A 21,740-nucleotide genomic window follows, 5' to 3' on the forward strand; every position below is an offset into this window, starting at 1 on the left:
GAGTGCAAATTGATTTATATTTTAATATTTTCTTTTTATTATAATTCATTTTTTAATTTATGTTTATTTATATTTTGTAAAATATTACATAATGATTTGTAAATGGTAAGGAAATCGCTATTTTATTTCTATATTTTGTTATGAAATAACGATTTTTCAAAAATGCTTAATCAATAAGTATATAAGAAAATAAAGTAGTATATTAATAGTGATAAGATTTTTTTAATATTATTTACATCGAAATATATGTGTACAGAAAAAATATGAATCGAATATAAATTCGTTTAATTTTGATCGAATAAATTTCAATTATTATGAAGTATACTATAAAATAAATGAAATCCTTTATAACGTAGGCTTGCATTAGAAAATTATTAATCATTTTCCCCGAAGGGACAATTTTTGCATATTGTTGTATTCTTGAAAAGTAAAACATAGAAATATTTTCATAAACTTATGTTTAATTGCGTATTAAGTATTTTCATATATTTCTTATATTTCATTAAAAAATCTCACATATTCTTCATTTTTTTTTTTATCATAGAAGCTGTCTTCTTTGTTAATTGATGCAATATTGTTGATGATTCTTTAATCATGGTTTCTTCTTGTGCCAACTAAGCCATGATATTAAAGTGTTGTATTTAATTTTTCCATTTGTATAATGGCTACTATATCGGTAACCCATTTGAATATTGTTTCTCTGAAAATAATAAATTTCTGTATTGAGCATAGGGATTGATAATATTTAATATGTCACATAAATTAAACGTTACGGTACTTACCACTAATATCAAATTAAATGCTGGGATTATTTCTAGTTTTTCTTCATCTTTTTTGAACAGTCCTGAGTTAACGCTATTATCATTTCTAAATTATTTCAAAAACTATGCTATAAAAATTATTGAGAGCTTGGCCCAATTAGTTCTATAAAAATATGTAATTAAATAAACTAAAGTAAAACTCTGTAAAATATCAATGAAATTAGAATCAATATAATCCTTTATCATTGTATGTTTATTAAAGTTGTTTACAAATTTCACAAATTTGCCAATGACAAAAACAAAGAGTATAAAATTAATTTGTTGTGAATTTCTTAAACAAATCTGTATATGTGTGTATACCAATAAAAATGAACTGTTTTCTACAAAGAAAAATTTAATAAGAAAATAATGTATAATTGCAAATAACTGTTTTTTATCTTTAGAAAAATACATACACTTACCTTGACAGATGTAAATTTAATATATCTTCTGGAATGATCTAATTTTAATGATCTAATAAGTGCTAATGCGATAGGAGCTCTCATTAGATTTTCTCTTGTTGATTAATCCTGGAACTTGATGATTTCTTGCTGTGATTCTGTGGTGATGTAATTGTAGTAGTTATCTTTTTGATCAGTTAAATATTACTCTATTTGGTATATATTATGAAAGTTCAATTTGTCTTTGCATGTCAAACAAATATTTTCATTATTTAATTTAATATCCATTTTTTCTTCTTCATCCTTGTCAATAGAAGTATTATTATCATCATATTTATCATCATTGGTTCATCTACATCTTTATAGTTTTTAGAGATAAGTTTATATTCACTTATAGATATTATTATTATTCCAATTATTTCTGTATAGTTTGTTTTTGAAATTAAATATTTCTTTTTAATTAGTAAGAATAATACTGTCCGATGATATAACAATATTAGTTATACATGAGTACATACTAGATCTTGATTTGCAAATTCATTTTTTAGTGTTAACATCTGATTTGCAAAAGGATTAAATTGATATGATATATTAGATCTTTAAATATGAAATCAGATGAATAACTTGTATATTACACGTACCACATTCAAGTATTTCAATTTTAGTTACTAAAAGAGCAGAAGAAACAAAACAACTAACTTGAGCGATATTCCGATAATAACTCATACTTCCACCATGGCGGTGCTATGGCATTACTGTAGTTGTTGGGGAACATCCGATTCATTATTATTTTTTATAATCCGATTTCATATTCTTTCATAATATTTCAGGAAATAAAATTTCCTGACTTATTGACGCTTTTGTGCCAGTTACATTTATGTGCCGTAACGATCATTTCTATCGTACTAACGTTCGATATTAAGGGCGGAATATCTCCGAAATCGTAGTTGGATGAATGACAATATACAATAGATTTTACAGCTATTTGAGTTTGAAAAAAATCAACTTTTTTGCATGAAATATTATTTAAGGGGTTATATTCGATTTCCACGGTGAAAAATTAATGTATAGTGGAATTTTCCTCCGATTATTAATTTAATTAATTAAATATATATAATTATGAAATTTTATCAGTTCATTTTTTCATTATGTTTACGTGCAAACATCAATAAAAACACATTTGAATAAAATTATTAAATAAAATTTTTTATTTTTTTTAAATAAGTTTAATTGATGAATATTTTTTAAAGTTTCAATATACTGTATCTAAACCAAATATCTAAACCAAAAAGATACGAAAGTAAATACATATTGGATCGTTCGGAAAGTTATTTCGTTTTTTTTTGTGAAAATGAAAAACAATTTTCGTATAATGAATAAATATTTTATTAAATTATATATTGGCCATTCTGGTCCATTACCTTTTGCCATCTTTCTGGTAGTAGCATGATTCCACGCTCATAAAATTTTTGGTCTTTGCTGGCAAAAAACTGATCTAGGTGATTTTTGACTTCCTCATTTGAAGTGAAGGTTTTACCGTCTAAAAAATTTTGCAATGACCGAAACAAATAATAATCCGAAGGTGCCAGATCTGGAGAATATGGTGGATATAGCATTGTATCCCACTCAAGCTGTAAAAGCTTTTGACGAGAGACCAAACTTGTATGAGGTCTCGCATTATTTTGGTGGAACACTACACCTTTTCTGTTGATTAATTCTAGCCTTTTCTGTTGAAGTACATCATTCAATTTGTCCAACTGGTGACAGTAGACTTCTGAATTAATTATTGTATTATCCGGTAAAATATCAAAAAAAAAACGATTTCTTTAAAATCCCACTAAACAGAAAACATCACCTTTTTTTGATGGATATTGGCTTTGGAAATGCTTTAAGCCGGTTAATCTTTTTTCCTCCATGATGTCTTGCGTTTGACATTATTATATACAACCCATTTTTCGTCCCCAGTAATGATGCGCTTCAAAAATGGATCGTTTTCGTGACGTTTGAGAAGCGAATCACAGACGTCAACGCGACGACAAATTTCTCTCCGTGAGAGCATGGGGAACCCATATATCGAGCTTCGGGGTTAAACCCAGGCCTTTCAAGTGATCATAAACAGTTGAATTTGATAAATTTAACCGCTCACCGATCTCACGTGTTGTTATTCGCCGGTTTGCATCAACTAATGCCTTTATCGTGTCTTTATCAGCTTCAACCGGTCTTCCAGAACGTGGGGTATCTTCGACATCAAAATTGGCGGATCAAAATTTTGCAAACCAGTTATGGCACTGGCGTACTATCAACACATCTTCTTCATACACATGGATTAATTTCTTTCTGGCTTGCATAGCATTTTAACCTTTTCTATAGTGAAAAAGTAAAATATGACGAAAATGCTGCTTATTGCTCTCTATATTTAAAAGGGCACCAACCAAAAATTACTGCGTAGAATCAATTGGATTTTTTCACACACAAGCCTTGCTATATTAGCTCTCAAAACATATAATGATTATGCGGCTTAAGTATGAAGTTAGGTGCAAAAAAATACAATTAAATCCTCTGTCGAGAAAAAACGAAATGACTTTCCGAACGACCCAATAGACTTGTAGGAATCAAAATAGAAAGACAAAAGTATTTTATAATTACGTTTTTATAAACGTAGTACTACCTTCTTCTATCGAAGAAAATTAAAATGAATCTTTTAAAAAAGAAATATTTTAATAAAATATTTCTTTCGCTACTTATTCCGTCCCAAAGTAGGAAGTAATAATTATACCATCGAACATACTTGAAATAGATTTTAACGGGCAAAAGATCATTGGAAAGTTGATGAAAATTAATTAATTTTTATTAATTAATTAAACTTATTGAAAATAATACAAGTGAAATCATCGTGTGAAACTTTGCTTTCTTTAATTACGTTTAAATGTAACTTTCTTTAATTACGTTGAAACTCGACATAGAGACTTCTTTTCGAATTAATATTCTAAACGTTCTACGTTGATATCTCTCGATAATGACAAATTTTTATTGTTAACCCTTTATAACTCAATTTTTTTTGCGTGTCTTAATACAAAAATTATATACTATAAAAACTATATTACTTCGAATATAATAGTAACAAACGCTAACGATTAATTTAAAATAACGAAAAAATAAAATACGAATTTTGATGTTATAGAGGGTGAAATGTATAAATTTTTTTTTCATACCATCGACGATCGATTTTTGTCCGTTTGACAAACATTTTGTAAATCATGAGTATTTTATAAAAAAAATATAACGAAATGTTAATGATCGATTTTCTTGTTTTTAACAGAAATAGGGCTAACAAACTTTCTCAACTATATTGCGCACTATTGCGATTCATATGTAAAACAAACCTTTACTATTTGCTTAACCAAAACGAACTATTACGACAACAGTTCGAATGAAAATTAGAGAATAGCTTTGTCTACCCTTCGTTTGCTCACTGCATAAAAATCAACATTAGAACGATCATCAGCACCTGTGTGAGGGTAAATCTAATGTAAACAATAGACGAATTATCAATCCGACAATTAGAAATGAATTGATCATTTCACTATATTATAATAAAATTATCGATCGATCATTTCTTTAAAGTAGATTATCATAAAATAAAAAAGAAGAAAACTGTTTTGTCCTTGAAATTTTTTTTTTTACGATTCAGTAATATACAATCATGCGATTTAATTGTTATACGTATATTATATTTCATGAAAATATCAAAATGTAGTATTATAACGAAATATCGATTAAACCAAATAATTAAAAACGAATGAGTGCAAGCGTTAGTACAATTATATTCTATGTACGTAACGATTATCTTAATCGAGAACTTAATTTATATTATTGAGAGATAGTGACATACTAAAGCAACAAGTAAATCTTTCAATTCTAACAGCTGTTTATTTTAATATATAACAAGCAAATTCATATTCCATGCCACCTCAACTTCGCTTAGATATAGAATCACTTAAAATATTTCTTAATATATTTATAATAAAGATACTACAATCCTTTACTCTTTTTCTTGTCTACTTAATACTCTATTTTTTACTTTGTGTTGATCCGCACAAGACTGACTCCTTCTCTGTCCTTTCCTTACGTCATCCCGTAACCTTTTCATTGCCACTCGCATTCGTATCTACACACTTAGTAATTTCTAATCTCCTTTTGTCCAAATTCTTTTTGGACAAATATCGAGAATCATATTATCCTCGAACTAAACACGCCAAATTAATGTATTGTATTATTTCTTACCAAACTAATCCGTCTTTAATTATTATATAATCGATTTCACGTTCATTGAATAGGCAGTAGTGTAAATAAAAAACAAGAGACTTTCAATCGATTCGTTTTCGATTGCTTTCACGAACGCAATAATGTTTATGTTAAATAAGACGGAACGTTTAATTGAGTTGCAAAATAAAAAAACAAATCGATGCTATTATAAATGTTATTTCAATCGAAATAAATGTGTTGTTTATTATGCACTTAAGTTGCATTTTTGTTATGCGTCTATTCGTTTATAAAAATCATGAAAAAATATTGAAATATTTGTAATACATCGATAAATAAAAATATAAACGATCACGTCTAATAAATAAAGCCTTTCTACTATGAACGAGCATGTTTCACTTTTTATGAATAAGTTGAATTTCAAATAGACACTAATTTTAGTGATTGCTTTTATTTTAGGCTTTTATCACATACGAGCAGCGATGATCGTGTAATAAAAAAATTTTATAAAAATGTGCCATTTTGTATGGTTCTTCTTTCGAAAAAAAAATATCAATGGTCTTCTAAATTCGAACTTTCGACGAGGAACTTTTTGTTCTCTAAATATCGTCGTTAAATATATATCCTTCCTAATATAATAAAATGATTTACGAATATGATCGAATAATATTTTTACTTTTCGTATTATTAACCCAGGGATTATGCCAACTTCATTATTTAGGAATACATCGATAAAAACGACAATTTCAAATCTTGATTACATCATCATAAATATACACTCACTTTGTTTCGATAATAAACGCGAACGATAAACTATCACATCTTCTATCGAAGTTATTTAAATCTTTTACTATTCGATAAAGAATCACTCGTGTTTGCGTAATGAAGCCAATTCTTCTTTGAAATTAAAATAATATCCTTGCAAGAATTTTATATTCTTGTTACTCTTGTTAAACTGTGTCAATAGATTCCAATTTCAGAGGAATCGAAGAAGATTTAAACATTTCACGTTTTAAGCGATGTCCGCATACGCGAAAATCGACATAAAGCATAATGAAAAGATTTTCAAATTCATAAATCTGTTTCAACCAAAACATCCTTCATATGTAATTTAGAAGAGTGCTCTAACGGGCGAAATTCTGAGTTTGAAAATGAGTAAATTGAAAGTGAGGATGATTTGTTCGACACTGAGGAAGTTGAAAGCAATTGTTCATGTGATATCGACGATGAAGAAGAAAATATTTTGAATGCCCGTAGAGAACAAAAACCCCGATGAGTTTTACCAGATTCCGAAAGTGATAGTAATCAAAATGTTCAGTATACTAAAGTGGCTCTTGATGGAACTGTTTGGAAAGAAATAATAGAAGATTTAACAATCGGAAAACTATCACATTGCTTCAAACAAGTATCAGGTTCAATGTCATATGCCAAACGAAATATCATATTTGTTAAAATCAAAATGGCATTTTTTGTAATAATTGACAATAATATTATTCAACACATAGAAGCAAAAACGTTGCAAGTTTTAGGGACTAAACGGAATCTGCCAATATAAAAAATATATGCCTTCATTGCAATTCTATACGCACGTTGTGCTTATCAAGCAAGAAATTTACCTATTTCCTATCTGTGGAATATAAAATGGGGACCTACTTTTTTTAGTAACGGAAGAGTTTGCCAAAGCTTATCACGAATTTCCCCCCAAAAAAAAAGAAAACATACAAGGAACATCAAGTAATCAATGTAATATGTATTAGCGAAAAACATACTAGATACGATTTTGCAAAGATAATAAAACAACTAAATCTTGCATAATTTGTAAAAAATTTGTTTGCGGTAAATGTATGAAGGAGAAACTTATTACACGATAAAAATACAATTGAGAAAACAAAAACATCCTTCATTTATTTCTAAATAAAGTAAAAGCTGCGTTTATGATCACTTATTTATGTTATGTTCTATTATATTTATGTCCTACTTATGACACATTAAAAATGAAAGTATATGATTGATTATTTTATTATTATATAAAAGTTATATTATCCATTAATTCTTAAAATAAATTGATAATTCCTTCTGAAAAAACATTTATTTCGTAACTGATCAAATAGAGTACCTTAGTTAGGGTAAGAATAAATATACGTGAAATGTCGGTACGGCATTAATGTTAAACTTACGTAACTCGTAATATGCATTAAATATAAAGTAATTTGAATCTAATGTTTTCATACAATAAAATTTAGGACTTGAAGTTGTTCATCTAATGCTTTCATCTAATATCGATAAAAATGAATTTTCTACTGATTCTGATAGTAATTACTTTTCTTTTGCATTCCATCAGATAAACATCAAATTTTGAACTCGGAGTCGTTGTCTTTATGTAATATCAATAAAATCGCGAAGGAAAATCAGTCTTGTTCGCCGCATATGAAAATTTCATTCCAGATAATCCAGAATAAGAAATTCATTTATATTTTCTAATTTCCTTCAAAGTTCTTCGTTGCTTGGTGCAAAATACTTATTGTGCAACAAAAACGAAGATCTAGAATAAGTATATTTTTATACCAAACATTAAAAATATTTTTAACCCTTTCTTATTATAACAATATTATTAATAATTTTGTGTTTTTTAGTTTCGAACAACATCGCAATTATGCGCGAAGCTGAGGAAGAATCGATTGTTGTATTATTGAGATAAAAAGGCAATAATCGCAAAGAAGGGGCGGATTTTCTTCTTTCAGTAGAAAAAAAATGGAACTGCATTTTTCTATTCTGATTTTAACCGAATGAAGGGATCTTCAAAATGTCTAACCATCGTTATCAGTTCCATCGTTCTCAAGCTCGTACACGTTCCATCGCATCTTCTAGCTTTCTTTTCTTTTCTTTATCACCTTCTCTTTTAAGTTAGATCATCAAGGGATGAAATCAGTGTCATTCGCTTTTTTCCAAATGTGATTAATTACAATAACTCTAAGATGTGAGCTCTTGGAATTTTGCTCGATTTTGATACTCTGATCTTGCTCGGGTAGACCGATTCTTGAGACGTTCACTCCATGTTAAAACCTTGATTTTATCTGCATATTATCTGCAATATATCGAAATCAGTTTTTTTTTTGACTTGGTAACATGTTTCAACGTGGAACTTAAAATCTTATGTAGGATAAATGACAAAATTGTTTTAATTTCGAATGAATATAATGAATATTTTTAATCTAAATGACATTCTACCTAAGATCAGAGTTAAAAAGAAAATTACATACATTTGTAACTAAAAAGACATAATCTTTACACGTAAGTAAAAGTAAAATTAAAAGGAAAAGTGAATTAACAAATGTTTTTAATTTGAAATAAATGTTAAGACTGTTCATCACCCCTGGTTTTATAATAGTTTACCCCAGCAATAAGTAAAGGCATAATTTTTTATTGATTTTGATGAACAAGGTCACGTGTTAAAGATGAATGGAGGCAAAGCTTTATCCTTTTTTTTAAATTGTGTTAAAAAATGGTGTTTTTTTTCTTTTTGTGTATAATTTACTCATAAAACTAAAAATCTTTTATGGAATGTAATAAACTAATATTTAAGCGATAGCACATTAACATAAACATTACATAGTTCGTAATACACGTTAAATGAAAAATACAATATTTTTAGGCGCTTTTTACAAGCTATTGCTCCCATTATACAAGAAAATCACAATGTCGCTTGTAATACAAATACTATCCATTGTGAATATCTTATTACTCATTCTTCATCAGAACTCGTGTTTAATTACTAATTACTTATGAACAACGATGTATCCATATATAATTAATATAGTTTACTATAAATTAGGATACAAAGCGTTTATTATAATTATATTGCATGAATAACATATCAAATTCTTCACTATTTTCATGACAGATAAATATAACATAATGCACTGAAATATCCAAAATGTAATATAATGTTATAAACGTATATGAGAAAGAAAACTCTATCCTAATGTAATAAATAAATGCACATAACCTAATTCAAGAAATAAAAAATGACTTACGATTAAATTTCCAAAGAAAAATTAGTCACTCAATGCTTTTCTACAAATTAATTCCAACCAATCATTCGTATTGATTCGAACCTTTTCATTGTTGACAAGTGATTACAAAATCGGAGAAATTGAAAAATTCACTCATCACTTAAAAAAGTTCTGTGATAGCTGTATAACACGCCTGTTTTTTTAGCTGAAAACAAAAATAAAAGTAATAATATCATCGTTATAATAAAAAGTTATAAAAATTACTCAGGAAATATATAAAAGAGGAATTTTTACCTATAATGTAGAATAAGCCATTATCAAAAAAATGACTATTATAAGTAATCTATTACTATAATACTAAAAATAATATTTATAGAATTAAATGTATTGCAATTCTTGTAAATCATCCCTGAAGATAAGATATTAAAAAGAATATTATTCAGAAGTATTAATCGTAAATAATATATAAAATGTTTCATTTAATCAAATTAATAAATGCTAAATAATAATTTTGTAATATGCCAAAATATGTAGCCATCGAAACATCGATTTTATTGTCCTGAATATCTTTTAAACGTGACAATGTCTTAATTTGAGATTGCGGTCTCATAAAAATCGCGTGTTTAGCTATCAATGTATAAAGTGGGTGTATGTTAAAAAAAATCTACAAATTACCTGAAATCAATAAGAACGATACGAAGGCGTGTCGAGCTAGTATCCATCGAACAAATATAGCGTCGCGCCTACCGCAAAAATAATAACGAATGAAACCATGACGTCAGCGTACTGCAAAGATAAAAATAGAATTAATTAAATGTTCTCGTAAAGGGTACAATGAAAAATAAATAACAATATTTGTCAACTATTACTTACCAGACGTTACGATATAAGAAGATTATTTCTAAGATTGCTATGAAAGAAATAGAACGAAATCACGACTTTGACTTTCTAAAAGAAACACAAAAGAAGTAAACTGAAGAATGTATGAAAAAACATAGCTACGGTAAAAATATCAAAATGTTAAATATATCTTACAGCCACAAAACTGTCAGACACATTAGAACAAACAGCGAGATTTATTCTACGGTTAATACATCCATTCCATGATTTAAGTAATGAACATTAGTTCATTCATACTGTCGACATAAAGTCTACCATTTTTATCTCACAACGATATTCGAAAAAATGCAACATGACTTGTTAAAAAAGCGTAATCAAAAACGCGCTCACGTATATGAATTTTTTCATGAATTGTCCTCCATATGAGATTAGTTCACATCTAAAACAGATATAAAAAATTAAAAGGAAAGAGTAGAATGTCCTCATTACTTTATTATAAGCTCAATGAGAACAAAGAAACTAGCTAGCATAGACGAGAAGAAAAGTATGAAAGAAATCTCGATGATTTTCATGAAAGTGATTTTCAAAAGGATTGCGTCTAGGTTATTTCAAACTGCACGGTGAACACCGAGCATCAATCCTTCCTATCCTTATGATGTCGTTTACTAATCATACATCGACGATAAAAGTTGAAAGAATCTATCATTAAATTCACTAATGCAAAATTGAAGAAATAAAGTTATAATAACGTTAGCAAAGTAAAATAAATTCAGAATCTTCAGCTACTCAATATATATATATATATATATATATATATATATATATATATATATATATATATATATATATATATACAACACGCTCAATAAAAAATACATAACAAAAAGAAAAATATATTCTTATTGCAAACTAAAAGGAGTTTCTATAAAAGAACATTGTTTAATCGAAGAATGGTGAGACAAATTTAGAGATATCAATTCTACTCGACTGTCATCAAAAACATCTTACACATTTCTAACTACATACCACATTGTACTATTAACAATAACGAATAAAATCACGACGCCAACGTTCTGAAAAGATAAAAATAGAATTAATGGAATGTTTTCGTAAAGGGTACAGTAACAATAACAATATTTATCAACTATTGCTTACCATGTGTCGTCATGAGTCCAATACCATTTCTTATTGTAGATAAGTAAAATTGATGACGAAAATTCCGGACGTCGTATCTCTTCCATTCTATCATCAAAAATAATGATTGCTTATATCTTTATGTTAGGTTAACGAATGCAATAACTTATCTTTCGCAGTTGAACGTGATCGATGTTTAGATTTACATATGAATTAGTTCTAGCTGGACATATTAATAAATAACTTAAATCCAATAAATACTTTATTTAAACTTTTTAATAACAGTCATTATTTTCTTCTCCTTCGTCTATTTCGTCTTGTCTATTTCTCTAGTTATTAATCCGTCAATTGCAACATAACCAAACTTTTCGTCACAGGGAGGCCAACATTAGAATTCTTAACAAAGTATGGATATGTCTAAAGCCTCTATTTATTCTTGCACAATGACCATCCTGCCTTATGATGATGTAAAAGGAAGCACACAAAAATAATATCGCTAATATAATATAATATAATATAATTATATTTATAAAATACAATTCCTGTATATCAATGCAAAATATATTATTGAAAGATATATTATTGAAGGATATATTATTCTAAAGTATTAATGATACATAATATCTAAAATTTATCATCTTTTATTAATCAAACTTAATAAAAGCTAAATTATTTTGAAATATACCAGAGTATGCAGCCATTATGTTACATATCAATATTCCAGGACAATTTCCTGTCTAATAATAAATTTGATGTGATGTAAAATTGCTACGTGTATATATCTATATATAATTATCTTCTCTGTTTCTTCACTGTTCTTTTTCAGCACGTATGATTCTTGAAAGTCTAAGAAACCTAAGATTATTTAATAGAATATAAAATTAATTGCATGTGTGTATGTGACCATTATAAGTGACATATAATTGGTGTGTGAGTGTACATATGAAAATTAATGGCAAATTACTAATTGATATATCGTTAAAAAATGAAAGAAACATCGATACTGCAAAAATAAGACAAGATAATTTGAAATAGAAAGCGACCTCAAAAGACACCGATTTTATTTTCGTGGATATTTTCTGAATGAAACGATGCCATAACTGTGATATGTAGTGACTTAAACAATTGATCTGATGTTCGAAAAAAATATATCGCAATACACCGTTCCCTATATCATATTTGAAACTATTGATATATTTTCGAAAATGTGAACATTACGTGAGTATTTTACATTAATTTAAAGCTCTGTTGTCGTACAAAGCTTTGTTGACATGTACTATGAATTATATTCAAAGCATCATTTGATCTATTATTTGAATTAAGTTCAAGTGTGAAAAATTCTAATATTTTTGGCATTCCTTAGTACAGCTGTAATTACTGGTATGTCATAACATTTAAAAATACTTTTATGATAAAATAATAAATGAAAACAAATATTTTTAGTCATATTTCATAATGAGACCAATCAGTGTAAGTAAAATATTAGAAATTAAACAATTGTTAATATCTGAGATCTCTTAACGTGGGGTTTCCAAAAAGATACAGTACTCTGTTGGCATTGTATCTACAATACGTCAAACTTTAACAGAAAATGAAAATCAAAGTTACCATAAAGCGATTATACGGTTAATACGTAACGATAACGTTGATAATACTAAGTCAAAAATTTGATTAAGTATATAATTTGTTAATTTCATTTAATTTTGTTTAAAAAGTGAAACATATTTAAATTAATTGTATATTATATGAACTACTAAAATTATATATGTATTATAATAATTATTTTGTTACATATCTTATTAACATTTGTTTAATTAAATAAAAATTTAAACATTGTGGGAACATCTATACATACACACGTTTGTTATGTATATAAATACACTTAATCTTATTCTATATTAATAATGTGCTTAAATTTGATCCTTATTTATCGTATTAAAATAATCTGTCAATTTAGACACTACCCGGCAGCTTCTTTTGCTGTTCTTCGTATACAATGTATACAAGCAAGTTTATCTTCTATTTTAATTAAATTTTAACTAATATAAAAAGTTAGATATTAATTCTAACGAACTGCATATCAAATACACAGTTCCCACATTACATGTGTATATACACTCATCATATATATATATATATACACATTTATATACATAAATACACATAAATACACATAATTTTATTCTATATTAATAATATTTTATATTAATAACTTGGATATATTCAATAGCAAAAATCGATATTACTTATGATATATCATAAATAATACAAGTACTATCGAATTAATGGCTGCATTTAAATTCAATCAAAATTTACTATGTTCTATGATAATCTTTTCTATCTTTTCATATTGTTCATTTCTCTTGCCTCAATAGAGATATAAATTATTTTATTATTTAATGTATTTATCATTCTCTCTCTCTCTCTCTCTCTCTCTCTCTCTCTCGCTTTATCGTTGAAATTCCAAGTTCAGTACTCTCCGAAAATCTTTTCTGGTTTCTTCGAGATTAAGCAGAAAATATTTAACGTTCAATTATATGATTATTGAGAGGAAGCTCGAACCATTTATGTAGATTTCTTTTTCTCTTTTATGCCTTTTTATGTAAAATAATTGATTATGTAATATAATTGAAATTCATTGAAGTTAACGCTATACCAATTTTTTTTTGCTCATTAAAAGCTTAATAAGCTATTTATTTTTCATTATATTTAAGTTACGGTTCTTCACAATATAATACTTTTTAAAATGTTATTTTTAAATAAATAAATAAAACGTAACTTACAAATCTTATCTAAAATTTTATAGAAATGCTTTAAGGAAGATAAAAAAATATACAGTTTTATAGATAAGTATGACGCTACAATTTCTAAAGCATTGTACAATGAAATCTTTTCTAATTGTGATTTACAGAGTATTATAGATGATTTACAGAATAATATAATTTAATTACAGCTTTATTAAAATATATAATTGTATTAAAAGATTAAAAGATATGCAGAAAGAGAGAGAGAGAGAGAGAGAGAGAGAGAGAGAGAGAGAGAGAGAGAGAGAGAGAGAGAGAGCACCTGTCATTATGTGTCGTAAAAGGAATTCTGTCACTCGATGCGATATAATATACAATCTTTTCTTATATATATTATGAAATGTATATAATGACACAGATTTTTAATATATTACTGATTATACAAATTATTCTCTAGGATTTTTTTTCAGAGGTAAAGTTTGATCATTGACTCCTTCAGAAGAGGAATTCACTTTATTCCATGGTTGTTCTTCACCTGATCCAAAGATACTGTAAACGAGTATTTCGATTATATAAAGTCCCACAGTTACAAAGAATATAATTCGCCATGCCTCTACTGTTTGCTGTAAGCAAAAAAACGTTCCAATATCATATATGGTGAAAATATTAATATCTTACTATACAAATTTATTTGGATTTAACCTAGTGTTACTTACATTTCCATGGGTCAATTTTCCAACAAAAATAGGAACTATAAAGCCTGGTATAGTAGCGATACAATTTGTTATAGCAACTAATGTACCGGCAAAATTTGGCGCAATATCTATGTGATTAGATAGGAAGCCACAATACATTCCACCGATACAAGTAACACCGATAGTCATCAGTACTACCGCTAAAGCACGATTACATCCAACATAAGATACCCCAATTAGACAAACCATTGGAACAAACGATGCTAAAAAATAAAAGAGAACATATTTAAATCCTGTTCTTTTTAATTTTCAAAACGAAACAAATACAGATATTACAAAACTAAACAGATAAATCTTACCGAATAAAGTTCCTATCTTCCTTGACATGGTTACTGTTATTAAATTCTTATCTTGCATAATAGCCAATACTTTACTGAGAATCATAGTAAAAATCCACATACATAAGAACGGCATTGCGGATAGACCAGCGTTCTACATGAATACAAAGAAATTATTAATAGATGAAACATGTTATACATGTAGGTATATTGATTCGCTTACCGAACTCATATTGAATTTTAATATTTGACTCATGTAAGTTGGTAATTCAATGAGTAACATGTACCATCCAAAATTGCTACAAAAATGTGCTATCAAGATTGCCAAAAAGGGAGTAGACCTTAATAGTTGTCCCCATGGTACTGGTAATTTCTAACAATGAAATATTATTTATTATCATTCTCTATGATTCTCCTGCTAAAGTTTTGAAATATTTATACTAGTTACCTCTTTGTGACCGCTAATGTTTTTAGTATGGCCTAAAGACTCCATGATGTAATTCTTTTCCTCCTCGCTGATAAATCTCGTTTGTTCTTCCGGAGAGTCTTCGATTATCAACCACCAAGCAGTACACCAAATTAAACATAATAGACCTTCGATATAGAAGATCCATACCCAGCCAAGATTTGCGGCCAGTATTCCCGATAATAGAATGGAGATCACGGTACCAAGAGCAGTACCTAAAATCGAAAGATTATAATGTCATCTAATATTATTTTTCTATTCAAAGTGTTATTTATATTACATAAGTGTTAATTATATTGATCTACGGTTATACTTACCAGCATAAACGATTGATGCGAGAACACTTCGTTCATTCGGTGGAGCCCATTTGGCGATCATCACATGCATAGCCGGAAACGTTACGCCCTGTATACGGAAATAATGATAAATACTGTCAGATGGGGATATCTTTTAATATTTCTTTGAGATATTCCCACGTCAACAAAATAACTATTACTAACCCCACCGAGGCCTTGAATGAATCTCATTATAATAAATAATGAGTAGTGTATATTCGCTGCAATAGGCGATAGTATCGATGCTGCAACGTTCAACAAGACGGATCCGTTCATTACCCATTTAGCTGACAACAGTTCTGACATTCTGCCACCTGGTAATAAGGATACCATATAGCCCCAAAAATAAGCGGATAAAATAAGACCTTGAAGAGGTTCGTCCCATACAAAAGGGCCATCCTGCAAAATAATTTATTCTATCACGTACGTACTCGTTTAGACAGCCAAAACCATTAACTTTTCAAACATAATGTCTTAATCGAAATTTCCAATATATTTAATATTTAAACGATATGGTATTCTAAAAAAGGTGAAAATTTATTTTCGAATATATCTAATCTCTTGAAAGATATTGTATTTATTACTGACTAACTTTCTTTGATAAACTTGTCTCTTTTTTTTAAGAGATTTTATTCTCTAAGACTGACCTCACAGAGATCATACCTTATCGCTTGAGGTATGTTTGATAAGCCAAAGAGAAGGAAGATTGATTACCTCGGTAGAAGATACCGTTGCGTTTGAAGTTGCATCATCTCGACAAGCTTCCGTTATTTTTAAACTTGCATTTTCACTTTTTAATTCATCGTGCATCGATGAAAGTCGTACGGCTGTATGATTCACCATCGCGACGATAGCTACGCTGACATTAACTTTAAAACCATATATAATAGCCAAACCGATGGATCCAAATATGGCCATTAAATATCGGACTGGAAAGAGTGGGCCATGCCGGCCTGTAAATAAAATCCCCCGTTATTAAACTCTTTTTATCCTCCTATAACAATTTTTCTCGTTGCAATTAGAATAGATCTAACAGACTCAACTCAACTTTAATTCAAATTTATAAGTTTATTGAATCGAAACAAAAAAAAAAAAAAAGAAAAAAAAAGAAAAAAAAAAAAGAAGATAAAAAAGGAAAAAAAACTTTGGGGTAAGACATTTAATCGATAATTAACAAATATGTAGTTTCCAACTAGCAGTTAATTGAAACTTTTCACTTCTTTTAGAAAAAAGTAATATGAAATTTTGCCAAGCTTACGTGACATACAATGTGTCGTCATATTCATTTTACAATGCCAAATATATCATATGGTCTGGAATTTAGAATCAACACGGTTCAAGAGGACACGATTGATACCATTTGGTAATCAGGTCAGTGCGTAAGCCTGTTAAATTTTTATATATAAATATATAGAGATATTTTATTGTTTCGAATGATTTACATACTACTCGTAATCTTTAGTTTCAATATTTTCTTTAAAATACTAGCTAACAATATTGCGTCAGCTATCTCGTACAAAGAGTATAAAGCGAAGTGTTTTCAACGTTGATAAACTTAAATCTTTTATCGTATAAATGATATTCCCAGATCTTGTGTAAAACAAGCTGGTTAAACTATATTCTGTATTAAATTAAAAATGAAAATTTGTTTACTCTTTTTTATATTTTATATAGATTATATGTGAATTAAACGATTATTTTCATTTACAGTTAATAATACATATCCTCGAACGAAAATTTGAAAGAAAAAATAGATATTAACAAACGAAATTTATTTCATTATTGATTGCACGATATCATCCAATAGGTAAAAAATTTTGATTTATACAACTTAATAATGCGTATATGGATCGTAATAAAATATTTAAATTCAAATGCATCTTTTCAATGTCACTTCGCAATATGACGAATTCATTTATTCCGTATGAAGGGATGCGTCAAGGTCAAAAGGACGTACGAGGCGCATGATTCAAAGGCAATCGACCGTCATAAACAACTAGTTTCGTTTTGATTAACATTATGCGACAATAATAACAAAATTATACGTTCTTCGAAGGAAATAAATGAAAATGGAAATGCAACTGGTAGCTGACACTATGTTAATAGAGAATAAGAAGATATAAAAAAGAAAGAAAAAAAAAGTAATGAACACACCTGTAGAATTGTTTTCCTTTGCCATGTATAAAATTAGGATCTTCTCTTTTATCTTTTCGTGATTGAACTCCAAAAAAGTTCTATTAGAAAAAAATGTTCAAATAATTGTTTTTTTTCTGAACAACAGAAAGATGATTTAACACGGGGTGCGATATATCAAATGATAAACGTACCATACGCGTTGAAAAAGTATTCCTTCGTTTTCTGTTTCTCTCTCTCTCTCTCTCTCTATCTATCTATCTTTTATATTCTATAAGCTGATGAAATTAAATTTCACTGGTGTAATACTGGAGACCGATTGTAAGTATTGCGCGGCACCAAAGCAAACTGAGGTAAGCCGAGATCTTCCCATAGACTTTTCCGAAGGATCCCGAGGCATTGCCCCTCTTCTATAAATGCCGGTTCATCCACGCAACCAAACGTACCCACACAAATAAACGTGACGCTCTTGCGTAAAGAAAGTGATGAGTGGCGACGTGCGCGTTTGCGCGTCCGTCCGAGCCTGAGACTATTAGGCTTTCGAATGAATGCGATCACCGTGTATAAATATTTATTTTTAGGATAAAAATATGTTTTTATAAGCGTTTATTTTATCGCAGGTATGCATCTTTTGAAACGAAGATTAGTTGATAATAATTTTATATCAACACACGGTATAAGATAATCCGTTTAAGTTTATAAAAAGAAACAAATGCTTGTCTTTATAGCTTATTTTAGATATATTATATTGATAGATTTAAAAGACGGTTTGTAAATTGTCGGCATATAATGGGGATGTCACTTAAGTTAAATTTTGATTATGAAAAAAAGACGTGATTTTCTTTGCATCTTTTAATTAAATCAAAATCGTAGTTGCGAAACGGTAATACTGAAGTATATGTAGAAAAACATACATATAAAAATGGAGCCGGTAAACGAAAACAAGCTCGATGAGATTTATGCGTGGATAGATCAGATTACGTTTTCAAGACCGAAGAAAAATATATCGAGAGATTTTTCGGATGGAGGTATAATATCGTGACATTTTTTTGATTTATAAATAGATATTTATATGTTTTGAATTTTGTAGTATTTATGGCCGAATTATTGAAACGATATTATCCCAAGCACGTTGACGTGCACAATTATGTGCCTGGCAATAGTGTAGCAAAGAAGATTGATAATTGGAACATATTAAATAGAAAGGTTCTTTCTAAAATTGATATGAAACTTGGAAAAGATGTGATCAATCAATTGGCAAATTCACAATTAGGCATTATTGAGAAGGTTTTGATAGACGTGCGAGCGAAAATTTTAAAAGACTGTAATGCAGATGGAGATTCATTATATTCTGATTATGAAGAAAATGGAAGAGGTGGTAAGTAAAAAAAAAAAAAAAAAAAAAAAAAAAAAAAAAAAAAAAAAGAAAAAAAAACTGATCCAATAACGTAGTGATGTTTGTCATTTTATATTTAATTAACTAGAAAACGCTAAACCTATTTTAAATCCTGAAGAAATTGTTAATAGAACAGTACCACGTCATACTTTCATAAAACTTAAACAAGAATTGCAAGAAAGGAATGAAACTATTAACGCACTTCATCAAAAAATTTCACACTTGGAAAGTTTGATCAAATTAAAGGATCAAAGAATAGTAGATCTTACGGCACAAATTACAAGACCGATGGCACATACATAGATTTCTTGTATTAATATTGCAAACTATGAGATTATTAAAACATGAATGAATTCTTGAAACATTTATGAAAAGAAATATTATATTTTAATTGCGGCAAGCATAAAGTTTATGCTTCATACATATTTTATATCTATTTTAGCACATGAAAGTTATACGAATGTTACCTGGTAAAAAGTTTGTCAAAGAAAAAACTTATTTTCTTATCTTGCCTATGCTTCTTCTTGTATATAAATAAAAAAGTTAATATATCTTTTACATGGGTGCTCTCATGCTAGGCGGAGATACTAAAATGACACCATCACCACGGATAAATAGCATAGATATATTTCTTTTTGTAGTACGGTAAACTTCTTCATATGTTTCTTCATCAATTTCTACAGTTGTAACAGTTTCCTCCGCTTCACCTAATACCATATTCAAGTGTTGATCATAAGCCTGAAAGAAAAAAAATATTAATCATTTATTAAAATATTTTTTAATTAGGAATCTAAAGACATGAATAAAACCTACATGTAAACGTCCTCGTAATTCTCTTTCGTTTCTCATTTTCACGTAAATTCGTTCGTCCAAACTTAATCTTATTAAATCCAACGGTTCTTTCACATTTATTGCTGGAACCTAATCATCAAAAAGACGGAAAAATGTATTAACGAGCAAATACAACGTTAAAATGATTTTTAGGTTAGTTTATTATGTTATGAACGAAGGTTACCTGTTCCGATTCATCAGCCATAGTAACGTATTATTTATAAAATTTAACGAAAATGTCTTAATTTAATATTACTAAATAATGTATAATTAAATCTTTCTCTATCTTTCACTTTATCTAAGATAGCTATTAAAACCTAACCCATCCCCAAAACGTAATGCGGGAAAATAACAGAGAGCTGATATTTTTATTCAGAATAGTAGTAGTGTAGTTATAAAAAAATATATAGCTTTTTCTTTTAATCTTTATATTATATCTCTTTTTTAACTTTTATATTATACTGCTATTTAAACAGAAAAAAATATGAACACAGAAAAAAAGTTAAAATGATTTGTATCAATAAGAAAGTATAAAGAACAAATAATGTTGTTTGAAAATACTTTATTAGCGCGGGTCAAAATGGCGGCGGTTAATTTATGTCGATAACTACGTAAATATGTAGTTAATAATAAAAAGTTACGAAGAGAAATGATTATGAATAAAAGAATAAAAAGTATTTAAATAAATGCTGCTAGAATATTTAATTATTTCAATGGAAGTTGAATTATTATATTTTACTTAAAATAAATTTCAAAAAGACATTTCCTATAATAGGCTACACTTTATACATCCATGTTTGAAATCATCGCACGCGAACATGATGAGTAATGATTCAATTCCCCGAAAGTTTAGGTAATAGTAAAATACAATATTAGATAGAAACTTTACTAGTTTCGGTTTTCCATGTAATTTGTATCGAGTATATAAGTAAAGATCTCTTTGAAGATTAGTATAAGTACATTATTTACATGCATTTAAATGTATACATATTCAACATTTCTAAATATGCAACAAAGAATGAAAATATATTATTTACCTCAATATATAACAATTCAAAAAACATATTGTTCAAAAACAACTTACATATTTCGATCTATTCTACGTCAGGTATCATATGGTGAAGTTCAATGTTACAGAAGGTCAAGATATAATATTACTTATAGCTGCTATAAATTTGGGATGCATAAGTATTTATCTTTCTTTTTTTCTCTCTCTTTCTTTCTCTCTTTCTCTCTTCCTCTCTTTCTCTTTCTCTCTCTCTCTCTCTCTCTCTCTCGCGCGCGCGCGCGCGAGTCTTTAAAGTATGCCGCCGTTTGTAAGATCATAAATAACGTTGGAATAAATCAGCAC

The 21,740-nt window shown here is 28.3% G+C and overlaps 3 protein-coding genes and 1 long non-coding RNA gene across 22 annotated transcripts; 1 reads left to right on the forward strand and 3 right to left on the reverse strand.

Annotated features, from left to right (window-relative positions):
* Positions 1-261: 261 nt before the first annotated feature.
* Positions 262-11,874, reverse strand: LOC124957091. Of its 13 annotated transcripts, none has more exons than XR_007103450.1 (10): positions 11,473-11,874; positions 11,344-11,390; positions 10,708-10,756; positions 10,513-10,613; positions 10,351-10,425; positions 10,153-10,263; positions 9,499-9,682; positions 1,223-8,549; positions 783-867; positions 262-700 (listed from the first exon to the last, which is right to left on the reverse strand). It is a non-coding gene; the product is annotated as an uncharacterized LOC124957091 (long non-coding RNA). The 13 variants fall into 13 exon arrangements; XR_007103449.1 differs by adding an exon at positions 9,772-9,886 and having other exon boundaries at positions 10,513-10,756; XR_007103440.1 differs by having other exon boundaries at positions 262-419; positions 517-700; positions 10,513-10,756; positions 11,473-11,872.
* A 2-nt stretch (positions 11,875-11,876) lies between these two features.
* On the forward strand, positions 11,877-21,619 carry LOC124957089 (sperm flagellar protein 1-like). Of its 3 annotated transcripts, none has more exons than XM_047513765.1 (8): positions 11,877-12,669; positions 14,653-14,820; positions 14,902-17,179; positions 17,256-17,400; positions 17,740-17,836; positions 17,960-19,190; positions 19,253-19,540; positions 19,647-21,619. In XM_047513765.1, the coding sequence occupies exons 6-8, from the start codon at positions 19,085-19,087 to the stop codon at positions 19,859-19,861; spliced, it is 609 nt and encodes a 202-aa protein (XP_047369721.1). In that variant the 5' UTR covers positions 11,877-12,669; positions 14,653-14,820; positions 14,902-17,179; positions 17,256-17,400; positions 17,740-17,836; positions 17,960-19,084; the 3' UTR covers positions 19,862-21,619. The 3 variants fall into 3 exon arrangements, with proteins under 3 accessions (XP_047369721.1, XP_047369722.1, XP_047369719.1); XM_047513766.1 differs by having other exon boundaries at positions 14,666-14,820; XM_047513763.1 differs by lacking the exon at positions 11,877-12,669 and having other exon boundaries at positions 14,166-14,820; positions 14,902-16,452; positions 16,654-17,179.
* Positions 14,270-19,545, reverse strand: LOC124957087 (putative inorganic phosphate cotransporter). 5 transcript variants are annotated; one of them, XM_047513756.1, is made up of 11 exons: positions 18,357-19,544; positions 18,184-18,263; positions 17,288-17,414; positions 16,744-16,982; positions 16,195-16,428; positions 16,012-16,099; positions 15,677-15,909; positions 15,452-15,601; positions 15,250-15,382; positions 14,912-15,153; positions 14,270-14,818 (listed from the first exon to the last, which is right to left on the reverse strand). In XM_047513756.1, the coding sequence occupies exons 3-11, from the start codon at positions 17,313-17,315 to the stop codon at positions 14,642-14,644; spliced, it is 1,524 nt and encodes a 507-aa protein (XP_047369712.1). In that variant the 5' UTR covers positions 17,316-17,414; positions 18,184-18,263; positions 18,357-19,544; the 3' UTR covers positions 14,270-14,641. The 5 variants fall into 5 exon arrangements, with proteins under 5 accessions (XP_047369712.1, XP_047369713.1, XP_047369717.1 ...); XM_047513757.1 differs by lacking the exon at positions 17,288-17,414 and having other exon boundaries at positions 18,357-19,543; XM_047513761.1 differs by lacking the exon at positions 16,195-16,428 and having other exon boundaries at positions 18,184-19,545.
* Positions 19,923-20,859, reverse strand: LOC124957090 (U6 snRNA-associated Sm-like protein LSm3). The gene is made up of 3 exons (XM_047513767.1): positions 20,574-20,859; positions 20,372-20,479; positions 19,923-20,296 (listed from the first exon to the last, which is right to left on the reverse strand). The coding sequence occupies exons 1-3, from the start codon at positions 20,592-20,594 to the stop codon at positions 20,114-20,116; spliced, it is 312 nt and encodes a 103-aa protein (XP_047369723.1). The 5' UTR covers positions 20,595-20,859; the 3' UTR covers positions 19,923-20,113.
* Positions 21,620-21,740: the final 121 nt, after the last annotated feature.

The sequence above is a fragment of the Vespa velutina genome, chromosome 24 (assembly GCF_912470025.1).
Source record: "Vespa velutina chromosome 24, iVesVel2.1, whole genome shotgun sequence".
Lineage (NCBI taxonomy): Eukaryota > Metazoa > Arthropoda > Insecta > Hymenoptera > Vespidae > Vespa > Vespa velutina.